The sequence below is a fragment of the Osmerus eperlanus genome, chromosome 4, assembly GCF_963692335.1.
Source record: "Osmerus eperlanus chromosome 4, fOsmEpe2.1, whole genome shotgun sequence".
Taxonomy (NCBI): domain Eukaryota; kingdom Metazoa; phylum Chordata; class Actinopteri; order Osmeriformes; family Osmeridae; genus Osmerus; species Osmerus eperlanus.
In genome coordinates this window covers 12813995-12839632 of record NC_085021.1, presented here as the reverse complement: position 1 = coordinate 12839632, position 25638 = coordinate 12813995, and the positions used below count along the sequence as shown (strand labels likewise).

General features: G+C 45.7%; 1 protein-coding gene and 1 long non-coding RNA gene across 2 annotated transcripts; one reads left to right on the top strand and one right to left on the bottom strand.

The window, feature by feature from the left end:
- Nucleotides 1-516: 516 nt before the first annotated feature.
- LOC134018325 (uncharacterized) lies at nucleotides 517-3287 on the bottom strand. Its single transcript, XR_009929921.1, has 3 exons — nucleotides 3138-3287; nucleotides 1034-1206; nucleotides 517-623 (listed from the first exon to the last, which is right to left on the bottom strand). It is a non-coding gene; the product is annotated as an uncharacterized LOC134018325 (long non-coding RNA).
- A 1993-nt stretch (nucleotides 3288-5280) lies between these two features.
- Nucleotides 5281-23843, top strand: LOC134018888 (fibulin-2-like). Its single transcript, XM_062459219.1, is given in 19 exon segments — nucleotides 5281-6755; nucleotides 12156-12273; nucleotides 12833-12962; nucleotides 13924-14125; nucleotides 14672-14887; nucleotides 15828-15935; nucleotides 16512-16613; nucleotides 17444-17575; nucleotides 19506-19632; nucleotides 19634-19641; nucleotides 20736-20771; nucleotides 20774-20878; nucleotides 21007-21074; nucleotides 21076-21136; nucleotides 22127-22252; nucleotides 22432-22548; nucleotides 22631-22759; nucleotides 22929-23052; nucleotides 23164-23843. Coding segments are annotated over 19 exon segments (3606 nt in total). The 5' UTR covers nucleotides 5281-5416; the 3' UTR covers nucleotides 23522-23843.
- The last annotated feature ends 1795 nt before the right edge of the window (nucleotides 23844-25638 follow it).

Genomic DNA, 25638 nt, shown 5'->3' with positions numbered 1-25638 from the left:
GTGTTTGTATATATTTCCAGATATTTTGTCCAGACAAAATAGTATGTAATTGGCATAGTTCAAAGATCTCTAAACATTAGGTAAACCTTAAACCTCCCCGTAGAGCCTGAAATCTCTTTACAAGACACAGGTGGGTGCTCACTTTCATTACAAACACCCTTAATTTCCCTAGGTGTACCCCCTGCAGAGGGGGTACACCTAGGGAGGCTCTGTCTTCCAGGCTCTGTCTTCACTGGGGCACATTTAAGACTTCCTCTACTCACTTCATCACTGACCTACACTACAGTGCTGATAGGAAACACATTTGGTCTGCAAGAGACATGGGCTTTTAGATGCAAGGGATTGCAACTCTTATGGACCAATGCACATCTAGCATTTCACATAATTTGTCTGCTAGGAATTAATGGTTTCATAAGAGTGTTTTCATACATTGTAGCATATTCTATGTGTTGGTTGAGCATCTGTCTGAGAGTCACAAGAAAGTAAGAAAGTATAGGATCTCAATCTGAAAGCCTTGTAGCATTAGTCATGAAGGGAGCTGATTGTGGCAATAGACAACACTTTAAAGCAGTGCCATGTGACTGTAGTAGATAGAAGACACAGCTGGGGGAAACCCTGTCCACCTGTTCAAACAGAGATGGGAGGTCAGGACATTGTCACGCAATGAACAGACAACATTAACACCTGCTGGACTTAGGGCCCCTGATAGACAATGATGTCACAGTCAATGACGTCTAATTGGATGAAAAGAATGTAGTACTAAATCTAGAGCACAGCCCTGGCAATCATGGGGAGTATTACTTCACACTGCTCACAGTACATGAAAAAGGCATATTATTAGCATTATTTCATGAAGCTCTTTAAATGGTGGTGAGTGCTGGAGAGTGGCCAGATATAGCTGAGAAATTGGTCCCATTAGGTGGATTATCCAGAGGCAGGACAGCGGGTGGTGGTCTGGGTGAATTAGTATTGGTAGAAGTCGCCATTCAAACATGCATGAATGAGAAATAACAATAGAACAGGACGCAATTACCTTTCCCAAACCAGCTTGTGTCAGATCACGTTACCCTGCGCTAAGAGGCTTTACCGCAGTGAGCTTGTCTGGTTCTAACCCAGTGGGTCAACTACTGTGGAGCAGGCCTCTCTGGTCACAGCCTGCTACATGATTACGTCTTCCAGGAGCCAAGGTGTCCAAGGTTGTGCACTCTATAAAACACAGGAAGCTGCACATGAGTGTTTGGCGGTTATTGAGGATACGAGAAATGGATTCATCCATTTGTTTTGTACTTTTCTATACTGTATTGACTGACCTGAGAATGGATAATTCCCAGTCTGGATGGTGGTCCAAGGTAAAGTTTTTCTGGGATGCATGTCAAAGCTATAACTAGTTAAACTTCCTTACATTCATTACCAAGGTGGTGGGTGGTCTTGTTATCTGTATTATATAATCTGTATTAAATGTCTGTCTCAGAGCACAAACTTTAAAACGTAATTTCCTTCCCTGGTGTGCTTTTACATTCGTGCATTTTGAGGGTCAACAGCTTATGGGTGTTGGTTGTAATCGTGGCCAGGGCTCAATGTGGAGCAGAGTGACCCCAGGCTCCCCTGGGCGTTAGCGAGCCCCACAGCCAGTTAGCGTATGTCATTAAAATGACCAGAGACAGGTTTGGCTGCCAGGCACAGCTCAGGCTGAGATCACATTTGAGCATGCAGTCAAATTCTGGACTGGAAAAATCAATGGCGTTGTCCCCTGTGCAGTCCCTGTTACAGTATGAAGCTGAAGGGACAACGGAGCATGTGGACATTCTCAGAGGATAATTGCCCAAGACAACATAGATGTTTGTAGTGTGTTGACGGGCCGGCAATGCATTACCCAATTTTATGTTGTCACTAATAAATGCGATTCTTGGAGCAGACCACATATTTCTCACAAAAATTTGAAAATCAGATTGAGTTTGTTTTAAAAACATGTTCAAGCAGTCCAGAAGCGTGATATCCCCATATTGTTTTGTTTGTTTCACCATGGATGCTAGCCTACTCAAGACTCAAAAGTAACTCCAGGGACACTGACTCATCCATGTCATTGATTTGCCAAGGACTGTTTCTGAAACAATGTAACCAATGGCCTTACAACCCCTTGTTCCTGTCAGATCAATCTATCCTTTCAGTGAGGAGGCTTTTGTCTCAATCTGTTTTCATGCTGCCCGGCATGACCCCTCAGATAAAATAGGTTTCTCTGAGGTTAGTTCAGAGGTCAGGTTACATCACAGGATCAAGCTTCCTCAGATCGGACTGAGTAAGGACATATCTCAGGAGGATAAATAAATGCATTGAACTGTTAAAAACGGATAATAAAATAGCCCACATTGTGACACTGTGACAAGTGAAGTCATCATGTGATGTAGTCCCTCACGGTATGCATTAGAATTTTAGAGTGAGATTGTTGTCTAAAGTGCTGTATTCCTGCATCAGTGAGAAGCTAACCGTAGACAATTAACCATAGACACAGTGGATCACTCAGTAAATGAAAGTAGTCTAAATCCCATACAGCCTCAAAAAGCTTGCGATGAACCGATGTAGACTAAATGTTGGAAGTAATATATAGCTTCTCTCAAACCCAAGCTAAGTGTAAACAAATAAATAAAGATTCGTGATTTACATTACATTTAGTCATTTAGCATGAGCTTGAGCGTTATTTAAAATGAAATCACCGGCAAATGCATCTACAATAATTCAGCAAGCACAAACTAGGCCCTATTACTTTTGCTAACAAAATGTACTTAATTCTAAAGGCAAACCATTTTGCGAAAGGAAACTTTCTTGTCCCGCCCTCAGTGGAGCGCTCTCACTCTCTTTTCAGATCGAGCGCAGAAACTTTGGGGACAAGTTTTTGCCCAGCAGGTTATCAGTCGTACACTTGACAGGATTGGAATTGTAACACAAGGAAAGGTAATTATTTTTTAACACCATTGTTCTAGACTACAGTTTTGTTTGAGTCGAAAGTCCGAGACAAAATCTTACTATTTCACATATTTTAACCCATGACTCTGTGTATGGCATTACAGCCAAAGATGCCTTTTTATTCTATACAATCCATAGACAGTGTAGAGTAGTGTGATCTGCCTTTGTAAACATACCTTTGTAAACTCTAATGGTCTGCCATAATACAACTCACGTAACTGCACATCACCGGCTGCTACATAATCCGGCCAAATTTGTCTGAAGTTTTGTACATGCTACTGGTTGTTATCATGTTTGATGTAGGAACATAAGGTTTTCTGTGTCTAACCGCGGTGACAAGGGTCAAACTATTTGCTACAGTACCGGGCTAAGAAAGCGGTCAAACAAACCGTCTGAAAAACCTTTTTCGACATTGTCTGTGCTGATGGTGCAACAAACAATTTGCCTCGCCTCATTCAAACAAATGAGGCTTGTCAAGCTCAGCAGATAAAGCTAGATGTTTTACAATCACTTCAACTTCTCATCCCAGATTCAGCTTCTTTTTCTGACTTCAACCTGTAGGCAGAAATTGTTCAGAGCGTCAGGCTTTAATGCTTCATGCTGAATTCAACATAATTAAGACCCCAAACCAGAGAGCTAATGCCACTCAAGTGCAATATCTGCTTGTATGATTTTGTACCAACAGCACACAAAGGCATCATTGATTCCAAAGTGGTGCCTTAAAGCACTTTTCTTCTTTGGTGGCCTTCTAAAACGACGGGAGGCAGAAGTAGCCACAGATGTGAGAGGTAGTAGAATAAGACGTTTATTCATTGTCTGAAGCACTCTCAAAGCTTTGAATTTGCAAAAAGGTTGTGTAGCTGAGTATAAATGAGGTAGAGTAGTTTAGAATGACATTATTTTACTCTACTCTAGTCAAATTAGTTTTTATTAAGCATACTAGGTTTTGCTCTAAGGATGATTCCGTATTTCAATTAGTGCCCCTGACATACTCATCACTCACATACAAATGTGCATTTGCATCTTAAGTCACTTCAACAGAACAGCTTAAAAAAGCAAGTTTAAGCATAGTCATTTGTATTCACATAGGGGTATATTTCTAATGTATTCATTTACCTAAATATGTTATACACTCAGACTGAACATGTTGTAGATCACACTAATACAGAAAGCAGAGGTACTAGTAAATGTAGATGTAGGGATGTGAGTTGTTGGTGGTTTAAAGACATGTCAGAGCAGGTTTCTGCCTACATACACTAAAGTACACATGAGCTTTCAGGAAAATACAACATGTCAACATGACCTTGGCCCTCTTCTACTTTACTATGTTGGAACTACTTTAACATATGCTGGAATCTACCTGCTCACAGTTTGCACAGTTTGGTGCAAATGGGATTGTTTTTGGCTGTTCTGCCAAGGTCATAGTTTTTTCTTGACAAAATGTGTCTGTGCAGTCTGTTCCATAAATTGAATGTGAACTGTATTTCATTCTGATAAAATGTTTTAACTCCTTCACCAGGTTTTTGTGCTTGAATTGTCGCTTTGTCTCCCAGGATTGGAACAAGCAGAAAAACAGGAACAGTTAAATAGAAAACACCTGGTTTTCAGTATGCTCTTTCTTATTTAAAGTCACATCACTGACTTAGATCAGATAGGCTTTTAATACTTACATACATTTCAGATATTTCTTACTCAAACAAAATGTCATTTTGTTAAAAAGTTGAGCATTAAAGACACAAGCATTTAAATCAACATTTTTACAGATTCTGTTGTCACAAATGAGCATTTAGTGTCAGCTCTCGTCAGTGCTCTCTTTACTTCTTCCCTGTATCAGCAGTACTGCGGAGGACACTGACATGAATGTATCTCTATCTAAATCTGTCACCCCCTTTATCTACCAGAAACATCTCCTTTAGAGACGAGCTTCCATGAGGTTGTATTTGCTTTTATCACTGCTGATAAGCAATCCTCTACAAAGCATTTAGTACATTTATTCTATTGTTTTGGAGGAAAGGTTCATTTTTTTCAGCCTTGCTTTTAGAACCACTAGATGAGTTCTCTATATTTCCATGTCACCTGTAGCCATATTTCCGTGTGTAATGTAAACCCCAGCATGCATCTCCCGTTGTGTTTCTGCCAGGAGAGTGGGCATGGAAAAACAGACATTCGGCCTGTGGTCAATTTAACACGAAAGAGAAGTTAATGACTTATGGTTTCACAATAGATTGATCTTAAAGCATGCAAAAATGACCAAGGCAAAAAATGTGACCACAATGAATTACAGATGGCTGAACTACAACTCCATTTACTAATAACAATTTCTATCAATTCCTTTCCTTCCATAGGTGCACCTATGCAATATAATTTCTATACCTGTGGACTTTAGAAGAAACTAGAAAGAAATTAGAAGAACAGAAACATTGGTCTCCTAAAATCACCTCTATAGACTTTGAAAATGAACATTCAACATCTTGTGTTGCTTCTATGTCTGCTGATACTTTCCCCGGACGCCTGTTTATGCCAGAGGGACTGTACAGGTGTAGATTGTCCTGTTTTGCAGAGCTGCATCGAAGAGGTCCTGCAGCAGGGTTCCTGCTGTGCCACCTGTGTGAAAACAGGATGTGCATGTGAAGGTTACCAGTACTATGACTGTGTCCATGCAGGCTTCCGCAAGGGGAAAGTTCCAGAAGGAGAATCTTACTTTGTGGATTTTGGAAGCACGGAATGCTCTTGTCCCCAGGGTGGCGGGAGGATCAGCTGTCGCTTCATCCCATGTCCTGATATCCCGCCCAACTGCATTAGCGTCTCGCAACCCGCGGATGGCTGTCAGCAGTGTGAGCGCACCGGCTGTGTCCATGGAAACAGGAAGTATGAAGCAGGCCACTCGTTCCAGATGCACCCATGTCAGGTGTGTCACTGTCCCAATGACGGTGGGAGACTGATGTGTTCTCCTATCCCTGACTGTGACCCCAGGAGTGTGACAAAGCCTGAGTTGGCCACCACCACTGAGAACAGCAGTCCTCTGAAAGATAGCAGCAGCCCCTATGTCAACAGACAGGCCAACCCTCTAGACCCACTCTCAAGACTGCACAAGTTACCTGGCAACACCTTACCTCTGTACAAGGAGGACCCACCCAGTCTTGGTAAAAAGGTGGATTATGACTACTCACCGGTTATAGCTACATCCACTAACCCACCACCCCTTGTCCAACCACTGGAATCGACCAGCGTGCCAGACCCCTATCCTCAGTCCAGCTCTCCAAACATCTCTGATAAGGACCTGAGGCAAGAGCTGAGAGAGAGACTGGGGACACATGATCAGGACAGGATGGATCCCAGGACTGAGAGCCTCCAGAACATGAACCAGACCCCCTCGAGAACGGCAACACCAACAAGGGGACAGGAAGGGGCCCCAGAGATCTACAGGCATCAACCGGAACTTGGTGTCAGGGACAGCAGAGACCGAGAGACACAGCACACGCTGAAGGAAGTAAAGCATGCCGTCGGCTCCGACACGGAGGCGGGACACACAGCACATCCCAAACACAGAGAGGGTCCTCGCAGCCAGGATGGAGGCCACGCATCCCAGGGCCACAGGAGGCATGAGAAGGTCTCCGTGGAATCCAGCCGGCCCCAGGAGAAGCAGGAGCAGCCAGCCTCCATACCCACGGTGCAGTTCAGGCCCACCAGCAGAGCTCCAGTGAAGCTGCAGGAGGAGGGAGAGCAGCAGCCCGGGAGGCAGGCCCAGACCCTCTCGAACTACCAGCCCCCAGAACGGGAGGGAGACAGCGAGGGTGAGGCAGCACATTACATTATCACTGCACAGTGTGATAAAGGGATTAGCTCATAGTAGTCTGTAAAACATTGATTCTGTAAATTTTTACCACAGAGTTTGCTCAGGAGCCTATACCAAAGGTGGTAGAATCTTACTCCATCATATGACATCACATTATGTGATACCCTCCAGCTCCTGCCCTGCTCATGTCCTGTGTTCTGCTGTGTGGAATTCTTAATCAGTCTACATGCTAGCTGGCTCTGGTCCAGGAAAACCATAGGTCATGGAAAGTGTAGGATCCCTTGACAGATCACCCTTTCCTGCTCTCTAGAGATAAGAGAAAAACCAATCAATTGTATTTATGACACTTTAATTTGGTTTATGGAAGAATGCTACCTTAATAAAATGCTACGAACGGTTCATGAACAATGAATACATGCTTTATTTTCATATCTCCTCCATATCATGTTCATCTGTGTGCCTCCTCCCTCATCGCCTTGCTGTAATGATGGGATGGCTGGCCTGCCCCTGTACCTTAGCCTGTCTCTCATGTCTGATCAACAGTGTGCTCAGGGACGATAACAGCCCCCTCAGGGCACAGATACATGCCCAGCAGATCCTCAGATGAAAAACCGATGATAGATTGATTAGATGAGTTTTGCAGTATGTAGAAAAGTAGAACATCTCTTCTCTGGGTGAAGGGTTATCAGGTTCTCCATCATGAGACGATACTGTATGATTCCTTTATGACACAGTTTCATTTTCCTTCATTGAGTTCATGTGTTTGATAATCCTCTTATGAAATCTAGGTCCCCCCTTGGAAAATGACCCAAATCAGATTACAAAGATCAAATCTGCAATGCTCAATTGAAATATAATGAGACTTTCAGACTTAAAACTGAGTTAGGGAAAGGTATTAACCTCATGCTTGCATCCTGACAGCCACTTCTAAGACACTTACTTAAAGTTTGGATTGAGTCACAAATCGGGGACTTTGACCACTTCTTAGTCAAAGTGGCTGTGGTGCAACAAACAGCAATCTGTGATGTTCCCAGCCCATGGCTAGTCAACCTGCTTTACTACACGCTGGTTGTTGAGACCTGTTAGGATCTTTCCCTCCTTTCAGCACCTGGCCTCCATAGGAATGTATAGTATGTATTGCTGAATGGGATGTTTCACTGGGAGTTAACATGAGAATTGAATGTCACCTACAATCCATGTAACATGGGTAGACTTTTAAGTCTTGAATCAGTTCTGGACTCTGGCTGTCATGAGCCACATTGTTTTTTCCTCGTTCGCACAATGTACCTACAGAGGCAAGTCTGAGGTCAAGTTTAGCAGAAATGTCTTGTGAAAGCCCATGAGTCAATATCCTCTGCTGGTTTTGAATTCCCTGAAACAGACAGATTTGTCTTGACAGAGGCCCTCATGTTTTTCGTGTTGCATATCAGACTATTAGGATGAAGTCCAAGTATTTAGCAGTAGTAGATTACCACTCATGCTAGGTTGACTGAGCGTGGACCCACACTGCCCTACACACTCTCTGTGTGTGGAAGTGTGTGTGTGGAAGTGACTTATCTAGCTTCTCCCAAGTCTCTTGGGCTATGTGACATTGTTAGAGTTCATGGTTAAGGACCTGAGGGTCCAAGGGAAGACTTCCAGGAAGGTCAGCGCAGGAACTGTCCAAGACGATAAGTTCCATGAGTAATGGCTGTTATCAACACCATTAGAGGAAGATGCCTAAATCATTTGGAGAGGAAAACAGAAAGCATGCCCTAAAAAAACACACAACCATTTTTCACTGCACATAAATGGGTCTGCTCTTTCTTGGAACTCTGCCCAACAACTTTTTTTTCTTTTTCCTCTTTTCAGTCAATAACTTTCCTCCGTCTGCTCCCCATCCTCCACCAGCCACCCCGTGCAGCAGGCTCTGTGTGCGGAGGTGGAGTTAGGGGTGAGGCTCTCCCAGACTGGCCTGACTAGCTGTGGTGTTATGTTCCAGGGGGGAGTACCTGAGAGCACCATAACACTCATGTGATGAATGAGACCACTGTTGTGGCGTGATTGCCAGACGTTACTTTCTAGTCCCTCGTGAGCCGCTGTGATTACTCTTTTCCCCAGGAGCCTTTAGTGTTCCCAGTCCCCCCAGTAATCATTGGAGCTGGGGAACAGCTCCACACTCTGCTCATCAAAGAGCCAGCCTACCACCAGGCAAAACTGAAGACGGCATGCAGTGCATTGCCTTAGACTATTAAACAGACAAAGGAAAACTAAAGACATACGCTTAAAAAAAAGCATAAGCTTTTCCTGTTCCTGTAGTTTCTCAGTATGTGTGTTGGAGGGTTAGGAAAATCACTTTTTTATCACTACCACTGTCCCAACATGTAGCACATGGGAGTGGGCTGTGCAGAAGTATAATTTTCTTGAGCATGAGAAGGAGGGTGAATTCCAGAGCTTGCCACATTAGGCTTCATCTTTGCCGTTACTGTAAGGATGAGCTTGGAGGTGGCTCCTTTGGGTTCATCTAGGGGGATTTTCATGGACTTTACTTTACAGGCACATCTCCTTATTGCAACATGTCCTTATTAGAGGCCACCAACCATTCCACCAAGCCATTCCTGGTTAAAACCATCACTGCCATATGTAGAAAACCAGGTCGTAAACATGGCCTATAAGTAGTAGTGGATTGGTGATAAATAACAGCAGGACAGCTCTGCCTCATATTCATCTGACTCGCTGTCACTGAAATGATGGTTAAACCACATTCCCCAGGATCCAGACACACCCGGGCTGAGCATTAGTGTTCCTTCTAACTCTATTTTGATGCATTTGCTAATGCAAGTTGTTTGAGATCTTCCAATGTTTGGTAACGTAATTGAGTTTAGGAGGAATTATCCCTAAATGAACAAATAATGGATCCTCCCTTTCAAGTAAATAACAAAACGGTGGAGGGTAGGCTTTATAGTAGAATGCCTTTAACTAATTGACTCCTAATTGAAGAACATTTGTAGCATGAAACAAGTCTAGCAGACCCTCAGGCAACATTGAACATTTGTTGAAAAATGTGGGGGGACTGTGTGTGTATGTGTGTGTGTGTACAGTTTGTTTGAACATCAAACTAGTCATCCCACCACAGCTATATCTACTGAGACTGAAGGCTGGTGAGGGAAACCATGAAATGGAGAGATGGTCCTCGTGGCTCTGAACCACCAAGCACAACCAACCTCAGTCCACAGTTCACTGAGCTGCCTCACACAGTTCCATGCACTCCAGCTCCGTGTCATGGAGATTAGGATCAAAGCTGTCAATACAGTGTCTCTTCAAACATGATTCAGCTGTGAGGGAAGTGATGTCATTGTGATAGGAGAAGATCCCTCCCTATTATGTCATGGCCAGCTGCGGCTGGACAGTCCTAGCATGGCAACCAGGACATGATACTGTGTTTTTGCAGGCAAATGTCAAAGGTGTAAAAGACAGTGAGAGAGCGACACACGCTTACTGCAGGCAATATAATCAAAACCATTCCAATATTGGCACTTGTCAGGTTAGCGAGCCAAGATTTGTTACATGTACATGTGTTGTTTCTGTATTTCCTCCTCCCCACCATACTGTAAATCACCCTTTCCACCGAGGGAATGATCCACAAGCTTTCATTAGGAAGGTGAACTATGTGCGGCGGGACAGGCGATTTACGGTCCGACCTGGACGTGTCAGGAGCTGTTCTTATGTTGTTGTGCATCTGGAGACACAGGGTGATGTCACAGGTCCTGGATGGGCTCTGTGGTGGTGTGTCTGATGCTGGCATTCTGACAGACAGACGTAATGACAGGCCAAGCAAAGAGAGTTGGACCTCAACCGCCCGAGCCCATCTTCTTCCCTCTCACTCCAAACATGAGAAATAAGCACCCAGGGTTGTCATTACGCTGCACACCTGAAAGGAACATGTTTATCCTACTGGTGAAATTAGAAGGTCTGTCTAAGAGATGTGGACTACGCAGACTCACTGATTGTTCGCCCCAATGCACAGTAATGGAGGTATTATAGTGAAAATGAATGTAGTTCAAAGGAGTCTGTTTGTGTTTGGATCTTTGTGGCTCCTTTGTGGGAGCGTTGTGAGCGGGGATCCTAGCTGTGTGTATACGTCCTGCCATCTGGAAGGACACATGGGGCTCTTCTCATGATGAGTGAGCTTATACCACCTAGTGAAAAGGAACAGGATGCAAATGAATGGGATGAATAATGATGTTCTCTGTTATAATACCAGCGTTTGGGATTGTGGGTCTGGAACACATATTTATTCATCAAAGAGTTGTAACCTCTTCTAAGGTTTCAAATGTTCTAATTTCTGAAGCTATAAATTATGCAATCAGTACTGCAGTTTTCTCTGCACTTCATGATTGGCTTGCTGTTGGCATGAAAAGGTACAAGATGCCCCTGCAATAAACTGGACAGAGCAGACAATCAGTATACAACTTGTGTCACAAGTGGGTCAAAATACAACTTATGTCATGAGTGCCATTGTGACTTCATACAGAAGCTATCTTTAAAAATGTTAAATATTTTTGGTAGGCAAGTTTTCTTACTTAGCTGGTTTACATGTTATGCAAATATGTTTTTGATTGGCTTGCTTGACCTTCACAGCGTTTTCTTAAGCAGGCATGCTGTACTCAGCTCAAATCTCGTTCCAAATCAGGCAAAAGTCAAATGAAACTTATACCCAGCAGATGAAAAGGCCACACACATAAACAGTGCTTAACTTGTAACCCATTTTGGGGTTCTGTACGAGAACATACCTGTAGAATGACCATATATGACAGTAGTGAGAGGACTCTAACAAATTATATGTATACATACCATAATCTGTCCTCACAACCTGTGCACATCCCACATCACCTTTGTGTGCCCATGTTTTCAGTGCATTTTCAGGTGTTATGTTCCAAGTACAGTATGCAGTGCAACACAAATCAATGTTGGAATGCCAATTGTTATAGTCACGCGATGAACTTACCAACCCCAACATACTTGACTTTAAATCACATGTTCTAGATCACATGGTTTTCCTTCTATGTTTTCCCTGGATGGCTTTGGAATAAAGTGATACTGTGTCACTTCTTTGCTTGCACTGACACTAATTAGACTTCAAGCTAAAAACTATTGGAAGCATTACATTGGATGCGTATTGTATGGTATCTTGGGTTTCATGGAACTTTGTGCCAGTGAAACAGAAAGGGAAGGTTTTAAATAATTAAATCCTTTGTTCCTCATACTGTTGGATGTGTATTCACCAAAGGCAGATTTAGAGAAAATATTGGATTTCTAAGAGGCAAATGTAAGTCAAATTGGGGACAAAGACCTGGGCTCTTTACTTTAGAAACACTGCTGCACTACGTTTTATGTATGGTGTGTGTGTGTCTTCTAGCGGTGTCTGCCAAGGAGCTGGTGGAGATCTGCTGTGAGACTGGAGAGAAGTGGGCCTCAGCCAACGGCCACTGCAACATCACAGAGCTTCCCAGAGCAGACAAACACTCCATCTGTCGGTAAGACCCTAGGGGAGACTGACTGCAGGTCTAACTAGATAGAGGCCTAATTTCCCTTATTTTGGTGAGGCAACGATTGGTTTGGGGGCGCTTATTGCAGAAAAAAGTAGCTGGCGATTCCAGGGAGATTTTAGTTGTGTCATTTATTTGTGGTTTGAATCAAGCTTGTCTTGTTAATGTTAGATTCAAGCCCAGTTTCCTCGTCCTAAAGTAAGTGAAAATTCAATGGAGATCTAATTGAGTTTTTAGTCTAAGACTCGGCTTAATCCCTGTCTGGGAAACTGGGCCTTAATGTTTTACAAACATAAGTCCATGTTGTTATCAATATTGTTTCAAGATAGTATTGTATGTTTCAAGTATAATTGTCATCATGGTTTCAAACTGTAAATATTTGACATCAGTAACAGAACCAATTAAAAAACTGTTTATTTTACAGGCTTTGCCAACTGAATGCTTAGCACAGATTCTGCAGTTGTACTAATTTACAGCTAGCTTTCCCAGGTCACACCTACTGTAGAAATAGGTTAACAGGACGTTCTTCTGTGTTTCTCTCTGCCAGGACTGCCCAGAGACAGTGCTGTCTGGGCTCTCTGAAGGAAAGCCGGTGTTTTGCGGGGCTGAATGCAGCCAGAGAAGGAGTCGTGTGTGACGAGGGCGCCAGTGACCAGTGTGGAGCAGACTCTTACAAGGTTAGTAGCTGCCCACAGTACAGTACAGTCCAGCCAAGGCCAGACAGGACGTGATGAGAAGTGATTGGCAAACCTAGAGAAATACCTTAGGTCAAACCAAGAGGTTGCCACACGTGTATTCGTTTATTTAAATGCAGTTACCAGAACCACCCTCCCAGCCACTCTTAGATACAAGCTTCTCCAGTCATGGGCAGTGAACACACTACTGAAGGGTCTTGTGATTTAATTACCATAATTCAATTTAGGAAACTTTTCATGGTCAAACAGGCCCAAAGATTCCTCTACTCTAGACAGACAGTCAAAGATCCCTTAAAGGAGACCACAGAACTTGAAAATGTCTCAAGTTGTTTTTATCAAACGAGCTACATTCAGAGTTTGGACTCCCCGGTATTTTGGAAACATAGTAGTGATATTTGAGCATAACTGAAGCTTCAGCTGCATAGCTCACGGCTGTCAGTGTAGGGTGAAATCAAATTGATGTAGTGTGGATTTGTAGCATATTAGTCCAGATTACAAATCATTCATCTCCTGTCTGACCTGTGTGTTTCGGGAAGTACAGGCCCACTCAGAGGCCCCAGAGCAGTATGGGGTCATTAGTGACTCAAGGCTGGAGTTGGACATTAAATATTGGCTTTCACCACCTCACTATAGGCGGCACATAACTTAGGTCTGAAGCACCACCACCCACCATCTCTGGGGTCACTATTTCAGTTTTATGTTTTGCTGTTGCCCTGTTTCAACAGTATCCTGAAGAGAACTTTAGATAGGGAGTGGAAGGAGAGAGAGAGACAGGGCGAGAGAGAAAGAACTGTATGTACAGTAAGAGATGCTCAAGGTTTGGATTTCTTGATAATGAGCACCATGACACAGCATTAGGAATACAACCAGAACGCTCCCCAAACATTTTCTCTCAGCCGTCTGTCTGACATGCTGTACTGTTGTTGACCCATGCCCTCTACAGGAGTGCTGCAGCTGCTGCTCTCTGGGGTTACGTTTCCGCAGCGAGGGCCACCGGTGTGAGGCCCACCAGTACCTGGGCTACCCCTGCAGCCACGTCTTCCTCACCTGCTGTGAGGGCGAGGACGGGGCCCGGCAGGAACAGGACGGGTTGCCCCTGGTCAGAGAGATGCCCACCCTGGACCCCACTGCCCTGCCAGTGAGAGGTAGAGGAGCACTGCACACACACACACACACACACACACACACACATACTGCACTGCCAATATGCTGCCCACCAGAATACTTTACACACCATGGCACATCCAGAGAGTGATGTTACACACACCATTTATCAGAGCAGGAAGACTCTCAAAGAGCCTCTTTATTTTACAACCATCTGTGTTGTGGAGTAACACAGTCTCAGCAGTCTGGAGGTCTGGGCAGCTAAACAAGAGGAAACCACAGTGGCAGCCCAGGAGCAGAGCAAAGCAGGACTGCATGCCCACAGACAACATTTTTTATTACACTGTTTTAAGTCTTTCCTTGCCTTTCCAGTACTGTATTCACTGTGCCTGCTGAATGGCTTAGATTCCAGTTCGTATCATTGTGCTCAGAAGACATTCCGTGACAGTAAAGATGCGCCATCAACTTAATCGACATTATCTAATTACCTACGAGGAAGTCGACATGATTAATAGAGAGGTGTTTTGCTATTGTAAGCATGTCACAGACCACCCATCCTCTCTCTTTCTCTCTCACCCCCTGTCAAGTGTCCGACAGCCCGTTCCCTAAGGAGGCCTTCTCCATCGGAGAGGAGGGGCAGGAGAACACAGCGGAGGGCCCTCCAGAGGTGGAGGATGTGGATGAGTGCCAGGTGTACCAGGGCACCCTGTGCCACCAGGGCTGTGTGAACACAGCAGGCTCCTACAGGTGTACCTGCTACCCTGGCTACGTGCTGCAGATGGACGGCAGCAGATGTGTGCAAGGTAGACAGTCAGACTGTAGACGGTGAACATACTGTACACTGGTGACACTGGTGACACTGTACTGTTTACTACAGAAACAGTTCAGTCATTGGGCTGAGTTTGCATTTAACCTATAACTTCCAAATTGAACATCACAGATGAATATAGAAAGACAAGATGGACAAGGGAACTGTTTTAATATATGCTGTACCCATCAAACTAAAACTGTTCAACTTATTTGAATGGACTTCTCCATAAATACCTGGATGGAGTGTTTTTGTGGCAGGTAGAAACATGTCTATATTTATCCTAACGTTCATAACATATGATTGTGCTGTTGGACAGCGCAGCTCCTTCCTGTCTGGTTAAGCTGGTTGAGGCTGATAATGGTTATTCCTTCCTGGAGCTGCATCGACTCTCTAGTGGAGTGTCAGAACAGATACTCCCTTTAGAATTGCAGTCGTACACATGGTATGACTCAGACATCTCCATAACAAGCGCTCTTCACACTTATCGGTACATCATTTGTAACTGAGAGATGTGAGGAAATACTTGAGGACATGTGCGACTTTTAAGTTGTGTTAGTTTGTCTCTCTGAAGAAAACCAGGCCTTTATCAACTGAGGCTTTCACCCACAGAAGCCTGTCTCAACAGGCGTCTAATGTGAGGTCTCTTTTCAGTAAATTACAGTGAGGGCTGAGTCTCACTAATAAAAACATGGGGTTGTCTGCAGGCAATCGTTTTTCCTGTTCCACCTTTACCCCCAAGTGGAAGCTTTCATCTGACTGTATATCTAGTTTCATATAAAATGAGGAGAAGGCATTTCACAAGATTTTCCTAAACCACCACTAAGACTAGATAACAGGAGGAAGGGGCCATTGTTGATTACTGTGCAATTAGTCTTTTTTGTCAAATGTTCCTTTACCTTTGATACATGTATACATGTGTGCTGTACCTACAGACATGGTAGATGAAGAGAACAGACTGAGAGAGGATGACAAACCAGCAGTGGGGTCCACATCCCCACTCTCCACCACCCAGCCACCTGTCCAGCTGAACCCCTGTGAAGGTAGGGCAGAGCTGGCTGTAGTGCCAGAGATCTGGCCTGGCAGACCTCCTCATCTCCCTCCCTCTCCATCTTCACCCTTTTAATCACCAGCTGGAATCACTATGTGGAAGTGCCCAATTAGATTCAAATGAGAAACACCAAACAGCTAATCTCAGCCCTGGTGGCCTGTCTCTCTTAACTTGCCTTTCCTCTATACTTGCAATTGTGTTTCAAATGTCACACACAAGCATACTGATTAAACCAGAGATCAGAGAGTAACTCCGTGTTCAGAGGTAGTGCAGCACCCTGCTAGAGATACTGTAGGTGACATTGTCGTGTGGGGGTGACTTTGGGGTGGACGTGTTTTGCTTCCTAACACCAGGGTGGGGACCTGTCCTAACGAGGGCCAAGCAGGAAATACAAAAGGACCAGGTCAGAGTTCAAAGGGAAACAGGAAATAAGCAAAAAGGATATAGTAAATCAGGAAGTGTTTATCTCTCATACACAGTGCTGGTGACGTCTCCCTTGTGACATGTGTCACCCTGACTACTGTTGTGTTGTGTGATGTTATGTATTGTGTTGTGCCCCTCCATAAAGGAAATGGCCCCTGTATGCAACAGTGCACCCCAGTGGCCGGAAGGCCTCAATGCTCCTGTTTCCCTGGATTTTCTCTGACGGCTGATGGTCAGTCATGTCAAGGTATGAAAGACAGAGGGCATGAGAACACACCATACACACACACACACACACACACACACACACACACACACACAGTACCACTCATCAACACTATCCTTTCATCCCTCACCAATTTCAAACAGCCCCAGTCTGGTGTGGACTGTCTCTGACTCCATTCTTTCCCGGCCTAGCCTATTTTCCTCCAGTGCCCCAAGGTCTGCTGTGAACAACAGCTCTATTTCCCCTTGCCCACCACAGCACAGAACAGGAGACAGAGACACAGACCCTGTAGGATTTGTTGTTATATGTGAGATCTCACACTGTCTCCACCACATCGCAGTACCCTGGTTGAGACCCTCTCCAGTATGTTGGATCATAAAGCTGTCTCGTTGAGAGCTTGACCTACAGTCCTCCACACCGCACTCTCAAATTGCTCTGGTTTCTCTTCACAACTAGGATAAGTCACATCCTCTTTTGTTGCTTCCCTGTCGGGGGTGGTGCTGAACTGTGACATTGTGAGTGCTGCAGTGTGTTGACAAATCTCTGTTTGTGTGGGACTTGGACGCAGTGGTGGTGCCCCCAATCCCCTCTCCCTGTGAGGGTACAGTCTGACGTTTAATCTGCCTGGGGACTGTCTCTGAGTGATATTGAGAATTACACTGAGATGCCAACCACTCTTGTGGAGTCACAATTGCACTCACTGTACTACTGGGCCAACCAATTCATCTCTCTCTTTTTGCCTCATCCGTTCTTCCCTGGTTGCTCTTTCTTCCTTACCTTACCTTCTCTCTCTCTCTCTCTCTCTCTCTCTCTCTCTCTCTCTCTCTCTCTCTCTCTCTCTCACCATTCAGACATAAATGAGTGTCTGTCCCTGCATGCCTGCCAGCTGAATGAGAGGTGTATGAACACGGCTGGGAGTTTTGTGTGTCAGAGGCAGATCACCTGTCCGCTGGGTTTCCAGATCAACAACGACATGTGTGAAGGTACGTCTCCATAGCTGCCCACCCAGGAGGCTAAGCACTTATGCTGCCACATCACACTCCCACCTGGAGCCACTAGCAACACAACGTTTACGTTTTCGACCTTAACAGTCTGAGGAAAGAGTATTGTTCAAACCTACAATGACAGTTGCCCCCCATGCGACCCTGCCAATGTGGGCTTTTACTGTGCTGCGTCCCTTCCCAATAAGCACACAAACAGTGCTTGTTAGGAGTTGACAGTTGCCTTATGCTGTAGTATTGGTTTGCTGACATGGGCCTCAGGAAGAGCACCAGTCTTGTGTTGATGTAAGTGGAGCTCGGCTCACTGCGCTTCTTATGATCTCCATGGCCTGGTCTGTGGTAGGGCGTGCGAGACTCACGCTGCCTCTGTGTGCTGGGAGACCTCGGAGATGAGGTGGTCGTTAACAGCTTGTTTACTCCTGCAGAGATATCACTCTTTATAGGGATGGAGGTGGAGGTATAACAACTGCAGGTCTCCACTTAAACCACTGTAGATACACACATTAACAAATTAGCAAATTAGCATGTATCGACAATAGCCACAACAGATACCATTTCACACGTTCAGCTCAGGAGTACCAGAGATTTAAGATGTAGTCATGTTGTGTCACCAAGTCCTTCATCATTTATTTACTCAGGGACCAGAACTCCCCAGCTTTCCCTCGCAAATGAATCCAACTCCCAGCAAAGGGACTGAATTCCCCCTCCACACCTCACGTCACACAACCCCAGGAAGAAATTCTGTCTGTTGCTCTCAGAGTGGATTTCCAACCCAATTTCCTTGAGAATAATTATATCCTCTGTATCGGGAATGAACTTGCTGCCCTTCACTGGGCACTTTGAGCAAGCTTCTTCTTGATTTGTCATGAGCAAATGACCTTGCTATTGCTATAACTAGGAGTGAAGGCCCTGATGATCTGGCACGTTCATCCCCTCCCTGGCCACTCCCTCCGTCTGTCAGGCCTCTCAGCCCGCCAGCTGTGCCAGGCCTTCGTCAGTACCAGAGAGCTCAATCAGTGTCTGCTGGTTGGGACCAGCCCTTAACGAGGGGTTGGAAACTCAGACACACACTGATATAGAGGCAGTCTGTGTGAATATAAGACAACGTTACACTACACAGGTTGATACACACTTTCATCACACACACACACACACACACACACACAGACACACACTCGTGAGCAGAGGCGGTCTCTCTAAGTCTGTATTCTGACAGATGTGAGTCCTGCAGTGATGAGGGCTCATGCAGCTCTAGATGTGTCAGGGTGATTGACAGGAGGGGAACCCCCAGTGGACATGTGGAGGTGTGCTCTGTGGAAATGCTGTGCTCTGTTCTGTCAAAATGCACACACACACACACACACAACACAGATAGGGGAAGACTTAATGCACATATGTCAACCTGACTAGTTGGAGACATTCATCATTTAGAAATAATAAGCTTTAGGCCGGACAAACGTTAATGATTATAATTAGTAGTGGGAACATTCCTTACATATCCTATGAAGTGGACAACATTTAGAGTTGATTGTTTACTAGACCTGGAATGGATTCCATTATACTAGCAGTACAATCATTTCCCAGGTAAATCAAAGAACTAAGACTTCATTTTTACCTTAAGCCACAGTGCCACCCAGTGGCTATAACATAAACTGCATATACACTGTTCATCTAAAGCCCTCTCTTACAATACTGCAATTCCATGGATGCATGTCTCTCTCTCTCTCTCTCTCTCTCTCTCTCTCTCTCTGTCTTCTCTCTCTCTCTCTCTCTCTCTCTCTCTCTCTCTCTCTCTCTCTCTCTCTCTCTCTCTCTCTCTCTCTCTCTCTCTCTCTCTCTCTCTCTCTCTCTCTCTCTCTCTCTCTCTCTCTCTCTCCTCTCTCTCTCTCTCTCTCTCTCTCTCTCTCCACAGATATTGACGAGTGTGCTGAGAGGACCCAGACCTGTGGCCCTAGCTTTGAGTGTGTAAACACGGAGGGCTCGTTCCGGTGCAACCCCAGACCCCGCTGCCCCGCAGGCTTCTCCAGGGCACGAACGGGATTGCATGGGTGAGTCTCCCACACACACACGCCAGGTACACTGTGGGACAAGCAGCATTACTGGTATGATGATTCGTGGGATCACTGTAAAATCCTACAGTGAAACACACATCAAACAAACTAACCTCTGTTCCATGTTTTATGAGGATTGATGCCACCTGTGTTGAATCTAAAGCAGTGCCACAGGTGAGCCAGAGCCCAGCTCAGCTCAGAGGACCCAGCGGGGGTCCGGGGGCAGAGGGGTTAAATACCACCCAGGGCGGGGGATCAGAGGGGCTCCAGCTCTGGGCCTGGGCCTGAGCACGTGGGCTGCAGTGGGGCGGATGAAAGCCTGAGTCCCCCCCTTCCTCCCTTGCCCTCCCTCGGTTCTGCTCCAGTACAGTGCGTACTGATGCTGTGGAATTAGCCCCCAGGGGCAGGAACTGGGGCATGTCGAGGCAGACCCAAACCACTGTTAAAAAGTGTGAATGGCATGGTTGGAAAACGAGAAAATTGAGAATATCTCTCTCTCACAACACACTCACACCAACACACACATCACATAACTGAATTATTCAGGGGGAAGAGAGTGTGTGATGTCTGTGGTCCTTTGATTTTAAGAGCGTGACTAAAGGCCTGCGCCCTATTCCCTCCTTCTCCTCGTTCTTCTGTACATCTCCACTTCTCCCTGCGGTTCCCTCCCTCCCGGCATCTCTCTCTCTCTGGTCTCATCCCTCTCTCTCTCTCTCTCTCTGGTCTCATCCCTCTCTCTCTCTCTCTGGTCTCATCCCTCTCTCTCTCTCTCTGGTCTCATCCCTCTCTCTCTCTCTCTCTGGTCTCATCCCTCTCTCTCCCTTTCTCTCCCTGTGTTCCCCCTCTCTCTCTCTCTGGTCTCATCCCTCTCTCTCCCTTTCTTCTCCCTGTGTTCCCCCTCTCTCTCTCTCTGGTCTCATCCCTCTCTCTCCTTTTCTTCTCCCTGTGTTCCCCCTCTCTCTCTCTCTGGTCTCATCCCTCTCTCTCCTTTTCTTCTCCCTGTGTTCCCCCCTCTCTCTCTCTCTGGTCTCATCCCTCTCTCTCCCTTTCTTCTCCCTCGGGTTTTCTCCATCGCCTCTTCCTCCTTCCAGACATCGATGAGTGTGTGAGCCTTGGCCGGCCCTGTAGCCCAGGTTCAACTGTCTCAACACAGTGGGATCCTACAGCTGTCAGCGCAAGATCATCATGTGTAGCCGTGGTTACCACGCCAGCCCAGACGGATCCAGATGCATTGGTGAGAGGAGCGCCTCTACAGTATGAACATCTCCACACACTGACCCTTCCTCAGTGCCTCCACTGTCGTGAAGCCGACATGGAGAGTCCAGCCAACCCACTCCCCTATCTGTCTGCCTCTCCGGTCAGATGTGGATGAGTGTCAGAGCTCCCTGCACCAGTGTGGAGAGGGGCAGCTGTGCCACAACCTGCCCGGACTCCTACCGCTGTGACTGCCAGGCTGGCTACCAGTACGACATGTTCAGGAAGACGTGCGTGGGTATGTGCTAAAGAAACAAACCTCCCATATGCATGACGTTTTTGTATTATTATTTTTTGTTGGGGGGGGGGGGGATACTTTCTCTTTTTTCCTCTCCCTCTCCCTCTCCCTCTCCCCCTCCCTCTCCCTCTCCCTCTCCCTCTCCCTCTTCCTCTTCCTCTTCCTTCTCTCCCTCTCCCTCTCCCTCTCCCTTCCCCTCTCCCTCTCCCTCTCCTCTTCCTCTTCCTCTTCCTCTCCCTCTCCTCTCCCCCTCCTCTCCCTCTCCCTCTCCTCTCCCTCTCCCTCTTCTCTCCTCTCTCTCTCTCTCTCTCTCTCTCTCTCTCATCTCTCTCTCTCTCTCTCTCTCTCTCTCTCTCTCTCTCCCTCTCCCTCTCCCTCTTCCTCTTCCTCTTCTTCTCCCTCTCCCTCTCCCTCTTCCTCTTCCTCTCCACCTCTCCCTCTTCTCTTCCTCTTCCTCTTCTCTTCTTCTCCCTCTCCCTCTCCCTCTCCTCTCCCTCTCCTCTTCCTCTCCCTCTCTCTCTCTCTCTCTCTCTCTCTCTCTCTCTCTCTCTCTCTCTCTCTCTCCTCTCCCTCTCTCTCCTAGTTGGTAATCTGGAGTGTGCAAACGACTGCGCTGCTTTCCCAGCTGTGCTGCAGTCTTATCTCCTGCTGTTCCACCGGGCTGCAGACACTGCAGAGGACAGTGTGCTGATTCACTCTGTTGTGACTCTAATAATAATGGACTCCACTGGAGTGTTTAGACTATCAGCAGGCAGCTGCTTCCCACACTTCACACCCATATTCACACACAACCACACAGACACATGCATACATAACCACATACAATCGCGCACGCGCACACATACATAACTACACGCAACCACACGCACACCCATATTCACACACTGCCAAACACACAACCACATACGCAAACACACACACACAAACACACGCACACAGGCACATTCACTTTGACAGTGTGTGTAACACCTCCTCCTCCTCTCCTGTCAGATGTGAATGAGTGTTGGCGCTACCCTGGCCGCCTCTGTGCCCAGACCTGTGAGAACACACCAGGCTCCTATCAGTGTTCCTGCACAGTTGGCTTCCGCTTATCCACTGATGGCAAGAACTGTGAAGGTGTGTATGTATACAATATGTGCGTGTACAATTTGTGTATGTACTATGTGTGCATAGGCATTTGTTGTTATTTCCCCTATCACACCTCTACCTTTGCTGAGTTGAGTTATCTGAGAGTGGAGTGATACAGTTGGCCAGAGATCAAATGATAGAAGTCCTAATTCTTCTGTATCCTGCAGATGTAAATGAATGCCTCACCAACCCATGTAGCCAGGAGTGCGCCAACATCTATGGGTCCTACCAGTGCTACTGCCGACAGGGCTATCACCTGAGGGAGGATGGACACTCTTGTGAAGGTCAGACACACACACCACACACACACACCACACACCACCTCGTGGATAGATGTACCCTGACTCATCTTCTTCCGCCCCCCAGACATGGATGAGTGTTCCCAGAGCATGGGCCACCTGTGCACGTACAAGTGTGTTAACGTGCCAGGCAGCTACCAGTGTGCCTGTCCTGAGTACGGCTACACCATGTCCCCTAACGGACACTCCTGCAGAGGTGAGGACTCAGGACACACAGAGGGGACCAGCGGCTCAGATCTGACATCCATACATCTGATCAATATAGAGTTTCTGTGTACGGGAACATGGCTGGTTAGATATCCTGATCTGTTCCACAGTCCAGAGCGCCTGAGTAGCCCTGTTTACCTGTGTGGTTCTGCTTCCAGATGTAGATGAGTGCACGATGGGCAACCATAACTGCTCCCTGGCAGAGACCTGCTACAACATCCAGGGAGGCTTCCGCTGCCTGTCCTTCGACTGTCCTCAGAACTACCGCCGGGTCTCCGACACGTACGCCACCTCGCCCCACCACCCAGCCCCAGGCTGCGTGATGTCATGGCTCTGGTTTGTGTCAGCGTGCTGCTGGTTGACTGTATTGATCAGCTGCTTGTGTCTCCCCAGGCGCTGTGAGAGGATGAACTGTCCCAACCACCTGGACTGTCAGAACTCCCCTCTGAGGATCACCTACTACCACCTGAGCTTCCAGTCCAACATCCTCATCCCCGCCCAGATCTTCCGCATAGGCCCCTCCCCCGCCTACTCGGGAGACAACGTCATCATCAGCATCACCCAGGGCAACGAGGAGAACTACTTTAGCACGCGGAAGCTGAACGCCTACACCGGAGCGGTGTACCTGCACCAGCAGGTGCGTGAGCCTCAGGACTTCCTGGTCGATGTGGAGATGAAGCTGTGGAGACAAGGCACCTTCACCACCTTCCTGGCCCGCATCTACGTCTTCATCACTGCTAACTCCCTTTAACGCTCAGGACTGGGCCACATGGACCTAACTCAGAGCCTTAGGACAACACTTTGACTGATGAAACCAAGATGGAACCTGTTGTTATCTATGTCGTTTTATGCTATTCCAGCTGCAACTCTCTTTTATCTGAGATTCTGACATGATTCATGTTTGGGTAATTTTTGTCCACTTTATAATGTTGTGGAAGTGCTGTCTCCACCCACTAGAATAAACATATTATTACCGATCAGTTCTGTTTAACTGGAACATGCAGTCATCTATAGGAACTATGCAAGATGACATCTTCTTCAGCCTAGCGTTCTGTGTGTGGCTGGTCTCGATAAGAGCGTCTGCTAAATGACAAAATGTATACAAGCTGCCAGCTACGTACCACTATTCAATCTCCCTTCAGCTGCTGGTCCCTGGTGTCTCTTGAAGAATGTTGTACCACTATGCTAATTTAATACCCCATTATATGACATGTATTTTTTATCTCTTTATTTAGACACATTACAAATGGATGTATCATATTTTTTCTGCTGGTTTCATAAGCTGCAAATTATTTTTAATAAAAGATAAAACCATACTTAACACATAAATGTGTCTAGACGTGTATTCAAAGCAACATACAAATATCTAAAGTGTCCCTATAATAGTGAAAGAGGCTGGATGTGACGGAAGGGCAGGGAGTTACCTCCGCTCTTATTCCAATCTACAACCAATCAGTCAGATGTAAGTCTGCTATGGCAGCTGATGTGTCAGAACATGCCACACATTAAACATACATTGCTATTTACATACCGTTTCATACCACACATGGACAAAATGAGGTCTTTACTGCAATTACAGCACATTTTTATGACAGCAAATAATAAAAAAAAATGATAGTATGTTGTGTCATATGTGTAATAAAAGCTGATAATGTCCTAAGTTATGTAATACATTATTCTATGCAGGGGTTGACAGGAACATACCAGATATAAGGTAGCTTGATTTACCACCATTAGACAGAGTAACACCCCCACCTACAGGACATGATATTTCCGACATGCAGAGGATAACGTCACCTGACAACAAGCCATAGCTACTGTCACTCTGAAGCAGACTCTCAAAGCTTTATGGAATTTTTATCCATAAACCTTCTGACTCTAAAATAAGAGCAAGCCACCCATCTGTTTTAAGAGCAGTGGTTTGTTAAGGTCATACTGTCCTCCAGCCCCTCGCTCTCAGGACCTCCCACACCATTGTCAATGGGGAAGGGTGTGAGGGCCCCCCTGACAACTGTATTAATGTATATTACACATCCAAACATAACTGTGTGCCAGTTATCTGTTCCCTGTCCCCATGAGTTACACAACCGAAGGTCATTCCAACAAAAAGAGACTCCACTACTTTGTTTTTTCCACTGTCTAATATCAGTCTGAAGTTTGGCTCTGAGAGTGCATGAGATAACACCAAAAACACAAATTCTAAATCCCTCAGGGAATATACTGAGTTAGAGCACTGAGATGGGAACCTGTGAAATGTTGGTATCAGGTACAAAAACTATAATAAACATTCTGAATAATGTAAATCAAATCAAATGTAAGTTTTCCACTAGGATTTAAAGCTACAAAAGAAAAGCATTATTGATAACATTCCACATTATAAATATTATGATTGAGATTGTGGTACTTGGCAGTTCCTCTTCAAGACACATCCTGTCATTGAGGTGCCATCTTTCCTGTACTCAGAAGCATTCTGCTCTTGAGTAATGGCCCTTTTCCCCAATTAACTTTATCTTCTGCTGTAGATTAGGTTGTGCTGTGTTTCTGGGACAGTGAATTACACATAACAGCAAGGGGAAGCCATAAAAAAAGTACATTATGGTTTACATAAAGGACAATGCCAGGAAGTTGTGAAATGTCGGATACAATTGACAAATAGAAAAGAGAAATTAATGGGATAGATAGATGTTAGCAGTCATGGGTCAGCAGGCCCCTGATGTTTTGCTCTTCAAGTGAGGTCTTCAAAAAACGGTACTCAAATGTTATGTTGAAAACACCTACCCACTGATAATGACTCATTAAGGCATGAATCACCACATAATTTCATGGTGGCAGAGTAAGCAAATCATTATCAAGTGTTGACATGTTGCT